Source organism: Musca vetustissima, unplaced genomic scaffold, assembly GCF_032173495.1.
Source record: "Musca vetustissima isolate MV318-11 ecotype Yass unplaced genomic scaffold, APGP_CSIRO_Mvet_v1 utg168615, whole genome shotgun sequence".
In the NCBI taxonomy this organism is placed as follows: domain Eukaryota; kingdom Metazoa; phylum Arthropoda; class Insecta; order Diptera; family Muscidae; genus Musca; species Musca vetustissima.
In genome coordinates, this window is record NW_026874770.1 from 7,326 (window position 1) to 13,496 (window position 6,171).

A 6,171-nucleotide genomic window follows, 5' to 3' on the forward strand; every position below is an offset into this window, starting at 1 on the left:
CCATACCAATGCGGCCTGGCAAATCCACTATTGACCAGATGTTCACTCTGCGCCAGATCCTGGAAACCCCCACGAAAAACATATCGACACATTCCACATATTCGTCGACTATAAAGCCACATTCGACAGGTATAAAGGTATAAAGCCATGTCTGCGTTCGGCATTCCTGCAAAATTAATACAGCTATGCAGGATAACTTTAAGTGGCACAAGGTCAGCAGTCAAAGTAGGAAAGGATCTCTCGGAACCCTTCAATACCGAACGAGGATTCAGACAAGGTGACAGTTTGTTGTGTGATATTTTTTACATTCTGCTGAAAAAGGTCATACGAGACACAAAGGTGAACAGAAAGTGCACCCTGTACACCAAACAACACAAGTTACTCCAATATGCCGATGACATCGATAAAATGGGTCAAACATTGCGAGCGATAACAGCCACCTTTGAACAAATTGAGAAGGAGTCTGCTAAGGTGGGACTGGCAGTAAATGACGAGAAGACCAAGCTGATGTTATCAACGCGCAAGACGTCCAGTAGACTTTGACCAAGTATGGAACTTGAGAACTACAGCTTCGAGGTAGTTAAAGATTTTATATACCTTGGTACCGCCATAAATAAAACTAATGACATCCGTTTTGAAATTCTACTATGATCTAAGTCAGAAGTTTAGAATCAAGACTAAACACACACTTTGCAAAACGCTAATACTACCCGTGCTGTTATATGTTTCTGAAGCATGGGTACTTGCTCAAGCAAATGAGGCAGCTCTTGGGGTGTTTGAGAGAAAAATTCTACGAAAGATCTATGGGCCGATCTGCGTGGACGGTGAATATCGGCGTCGAATGAACCATCTATACGCGGACATGGACATAATCAGTCGTATTGAGCTGCAGCGACTACAGTGGCTAGGCCATGTTGACCGAATGAATGAGAATGCCCCAGCTCAAAAGACATATAAAAGCGAGCCTACTGATACTTCACGCAGAAGGGGAAGGCCACGAATTAGATGGAAAGACCAAGTGTAATTTCAATATTATCTTATTTTGTTTTATAATATTGTTGTTTACCACATTTGTGTTTTTCAATTTTTCCACTAGAAGCACCCTATTTATCATATACGGATATAAAAAATTTTAAATCTTAATTATTTTGGAAGTTTTTATTTTGAGCACATGCGAAAATTATTGTTACCGTAGAAAGTGATATCATCACTGATATCACTTTCACTTTCATCTAGAAAAATACAATAAACCAACAACAAAAATTGCCAGAAGATTGGCCTCCTATTTTTCTATAAAGTGGTAGATGCAGTTGGGCCCAGCCAGGTAGAAGAACGTAGACAGTTGAATTTGTGTTAAAGGGAGTATCAAAAAGTTATCTAGAAATATGCCGGAAGAATATATTCAAATTGTACACGATCCTCAAGCCAATGTATGGAAATCGGTAAACTATCCTTATGGCGACTTGGCCAAATATTCGGTGGGTGAAAAATTCCTACAGACAATGCGCAGCATAGATGCCAATAAGGTTATCGATCATTTCTATGACACAAATGCAATTAAAACGGCCAAGGATGTTTACGAACAATCGATTTTAATTGCCATCAATTTGCAACTCATGGGTGTTCAGCATGGCGATTGTGTCATTTTCTTTTCCATGAACAACGAGTGGACATCGGTCTTGACAATGGGTTCGATTTTAATGGGTGCAGTGCCGAATTTCTTTGAAGTTTATTTGGATAATGGTAAGTTTAAATTGAATTATTTACCGAAGGAAAATGTGAATGTGTGACAAAAATACTGAAAACCCAGCATGTAAACGCAGATTATCTCGATGATGAATTTCGCATTACATAATTACTTAGCCGGCTTGTTAAAGAACGGTTGTTCCATTAGCCGAGCTTAAAAAAGATTTCCAAGCGCGTCGGTCTTGTGCGCAAATTTACCAATTTGGAAGGGGCATTCTCATTCATCCGCACAACATGGCCTAGCCACCGTAGTCGCTGCAGTTCAATACGACTGACTATGTCGATTTATTTTCAATTTGTTCAAAGATGGCTGTTACCGCTCGCAATGTTCGACCCATTATATCGATGTCATCGGCGTAGGCGAGTAACTGATGTTGTTTGGTGTACAGAGTGCCATTTCTGTTCACCTTTGCGTCTCGTATGTCCTTTCCCAGCAGGATGTTAAAAAGATCACACGACAAACTGTCACCTGGCCTGAATCCTCGTTCGGTATTGAAGGGCTCCGATAGGTCCTTTCCTACTTAAACTGCCGTATTAATTTTGCAGGAATGCCGAACGTAGACATGGCTTTAAACACATCTGAACGGATAGGGCTGTCGAATGCGGCTTTATTGTCGACAAATAGCTGGTATGTGTCGATGTGTTTTTCGTGGGTCTTTTCCAGGATTTGGCGCAGAGTGAAAATCTGGTCAATGGTGGATTGACCAGGTCTGAAGCCGCATTGGTATGGTCCGATGATGTCATTTACCATTGGCTTCAATCGTTCACACAGCACACTAGATAGCACTTTATATACGATGGGAAGGATACTTATTCCTCTATAGTTGACACATATCGTCTTGTCTCCTTTTTTGTGCAAGGGACACAGGATGCTGAGGTTCCAATCATTGGGCATGCATTCATCTAGCCAAATTGTACTAATCAGCTGGTGCATCCTCCTGACCATCATCTGGCCACCAGTCTTGAATAGTTCGGCTGGTAACCCATCGGCTCCTGCTGCTTTGTTGTTCTTGAGCCGATTAAGCGCTTTTATGACCTCATCTTGGCTAGGTGGTATACACTCCATACCATTATCTCTTATTGGTTCGGGGGTATCATCTTCAACGCCACTATTTGATACTAGAAGCTTTTCAAAGTGATTCTTCCAGATCCTGTGTGCAGCTGTCTGTATCTGTCACCAGGTTTCCTTCTTCATCTGTACAGGAGGATGTGCCTGCACCAAAGCCTTCGGTTTGGTGCTTTACTCATTGGTAAAATTTCCGGACTTCATTCCGACTCCTGTACATATCGATTTGCTCATGCTCAACTTGTTCTTGTTCTTTCTGAAAACACGTTTCTCCTCTCTCCTTTTCTCCCCATAATTCTCATTCACGTTACTGTCTGCAGAGTTACCCTATACGCTGCGTTTTTCACATTAGTAGCATTACGACACTCCTGATCGTACTATTGGGTTCTTGGTGGTGGATTTTGGTACCCAAGTTTTGCTTTTGCTGCAGTTTGTAGGGAGTGGGCAATTCTTTGCCATTGTGCTTCTATACTATTATCGGGACAAGAAGTGGTTTCTTCAAGCAGATGGGTAAGTTGAGCGGAGTAGGCCTCAGCTACCTGTTTTGTTTGCAGCTTTTCGACGTCGAGTTTCCGTGTTCTGTTAGATCGCACCTTTGCTGCTACATTAAGACGGGTGCGTACCTTGGCTGTCACAAGGTAATGGTCCGAATCGATATGCGTTCCTCGGATCAATCGGACGTCTAAAACACTGGATGAATGCCTTCCGTCTATCACAACATGATCAATTTAATTTCTCGTTGCTTGATCAGGAGAGATCCAGGTGGCCTTGTGTATAACGGGATGCTTGAATATGGTGCTGCTAACTACCATGTGTTTTGCTGTCGCGAAGTCAATCAACCTCATGCCGTTGTCGGATGTTTCTTCATGAAGGTTAAATTTTCCGACGGTGGGGCCAAAGATATTTTCCCTTCCGATTTTTGCATTTAAATCTCCTAGCATAATTTTAATGTCATGGCCAGGGCAACGGTCATATGCTGTTTCTAGGCGCTCGTAAAATATGTCTTTGGTCGTTCATCTTTATCTTCGGTCGGAGAATGGGCGCAAATGAGACTGATCTAGAAGAACTTCGCTTTTATACGGATTATAGCAATTCGCTCATCTACTGGAGTGAATCTGGAGCCAAGGTCTTTTATTCTCTTGTTAACCATAAATCCGCAGCCAAATTCATGTCTCGTTTCATGGCAGCTATAATACAGGGCGTAATCGTCTGATTTACTTACGCCTGTCCCTTTCAATCGCATTTCTTGTAAGGCAATAATATCGGCTTTGTACTTCTTGAGTACATCCGCCAAAGCGAACACTGCTCCTGTTCTGTACAACGTGCGCACATTCTAAGTGCAGATTCGCAGATCGTGGTCCTTTATACGTTTGCCAAGATAACCCTGGACTTCGCCATGTTAAAGCCAATCAGAGCCGTTGCTTGGTATCTATCATCCCCTACGCCACCCGATGAATTTTGTATATTTAGAAAAATAATAAGACCAGTTAAAATCTAAAAAAGATAGTTCCTAGAGATAAGAGCTTTATCCATCTAAGAACCTTAATAATGTCGTTTATTCCTTGACTGTGAATACACACAATTTGAGACATTCCGATTAGATTTGCAGTAATTATATCTAGAAAAATAACAGAACAGTAGCAGAGGCCAAATTTCTCTTCCAGAAATCATATTTAAAAAATAGGATCAATCAAGGTTAAAAATTTAAACGTTTGTGTTGTTTGTGGCTCCATTCTTTTTTTAAATAAATCTATAAATTTTTTTTCTTTCCAGACTCCACCAGTGGCTTATTTAATATCTATTTTCTACGAAGAAAAATATCTGAATAAAATTCAAAGATGCCTTAAACAGAGTACAGTACAAAAACAAACCCAGTTAATCTCCATGAATTGTGTACAGCTACCCAATGTAAAAACTGATCTACTACAGACACCCGAACAACCTGTAGATTTTACCAACTTCAAAAGTATAGAAGTCAAGGATACCCGAAAAGAAACCCTAGTTTTAGTTCTGACATCTGGTTCCACAGGCCTGCCGAAAATTGTACAACTGTCACATGCCCTTATGATGTATGGAATTCATGCCTGGTGGGATAATGCCGAACATGATGGTGTCTTAGTGGTTTTCTCATTCAGCCCCTTGCGTTGGATTAGTCAAATTCAGGTTATGCTCCAATCTTTAGTATTAGGTATAAAGCGTGTTAGTTCATGTGCTGCCACCGGAAAGACCGGATTGGAATTGTTGCGCAATTGAGATGTAACACATTTGGTAGGACCTCCATCGATTTACTATGAAGTCCTGCTGCATTTGGATGAAAATGATACACAGAGTTTGGCAAGTCTGCGTAAAGTAATGCTGGGTGGCGAGACACCATCGAAGGCCATATTCGATTTATCGAAGAAACATGCTGTAAATGCTACGCACTATCGTGGTTATGGAATGACCGAAACGAGTACTTTGATTTGTTGTAATTTACACATAAATGGTGGCAAACCGGCACTGGGTTATGAAATTCAAATTTTGGACGATAAGCTCCAGCCATTGGGTGTTAATCAACCCGGGCAAATAGCCTTGAGTCCGCCGTACCCCTTGAAGGGTTACATGGCCATGGATAATTCAAAATACTATAATGAAAGGGGTCTATTCATTAATGGCGATTATGGTTACATGGATGAGGAGGGTAATTTGCACATCTTGGCAAGGTATAAGGATTTAATTAAATCTAATGGTGAAGTGGTAAGTAGGAAAATATGCCATTTAAGTTTATTTTTTAATTAATAATATTTCCTTTAATTATAGATCATTCCCAACACCTTGGAAGCTGCTGTCACCAATGCACCCGAAGTTTATGTTGCCCTCTTGGTTGGCTTTCGTACCGTAGCAAATGATCCCAATGAAACTGGAGCCTTCTTTGTTAAACTTCATGCTAATGCTACTACCACCCATAAAGAAGAAATATCCAAGAAAGTATTGGGTATAATGAAACAACATCTTACCGATAAACAATTGACAATTATTAAGAATATTCACATTATTGACTCAATACCATTGACCGTGTGTGGAAAGTATGATCGTGGTGCCTTGAGAAAATTGGCTGAATGTAAATCGTATAATGAAAAATAAGTGTAAAATTTTATTTTAATTGGTATATGTACCTAATATTTGTATTATAAAGATAATTAAAATTTCGACCGGATCAGCTTAAGCTTCTCATATCCGAACACACATAAATTTCGAATAAATTGTAAAGGGTTATAATTTCCGTGGTTTCGAAAATATGGGACTGGATTTCAAAATCTGTCAAACTAAGTTGTAAAACCATTTCTCTTCTCTTTTATTTTAATTAAGGTACCCCCTTT

General features: G+C 40.2%; 1 protein-coding gene across 1 annotated transcript; it reads left to right on the forward strand.

Annotated features, from left to right (window-relative positions):
• The first annotated feature begins 1,385 nt into the window (after positions 1–1,385).
• On the forward strand, positions 1,386–5,935 carry LOC133336526 (2-succinylbenzoate--CoA ligase-like). The gene is made up of 5 exons (XM_061544810.1): positions 1,386–1,743; positions 4,497–4,522; positions 4,586–5,000; positions 5,085–5,548; positions 5,612–5,935. Exons 1-5 carry the CDS (start codon positions 1,386–1,388, stop codon positions 5,933–5,935), a joined length of 1,587 nt encoding a protein of 528 aa, XP_061400794.1.
• The last annotated feature ends 236 nt before the right edge of the window (positions 5,936–6,171 follow it).

Bases quoted from the DNA above. Each gene is read 5' to 3' on its own strand.
- LOC133336526 (XM_061544810.1), top strand. From the start codon at position 1,386: ATGCCGGAAGAATATATTCAAATTGTACACGATCCTCAAGCCAATGTA. The intron at 5,001-5,084 runs GTATAAAGCGTG...CACATTTGGTAG, and splicing joins GCTCCAATCTTTAGTATTAG to GACCTCCATCGATTTACTAT. The intron at 5,549-5,611 runs GTAAGTAGGAAA...CTTTAATTATAG, and splicing joins TTAAATCTAATGGTGAAGTG to ATCATTCCCAACACCTTGGA.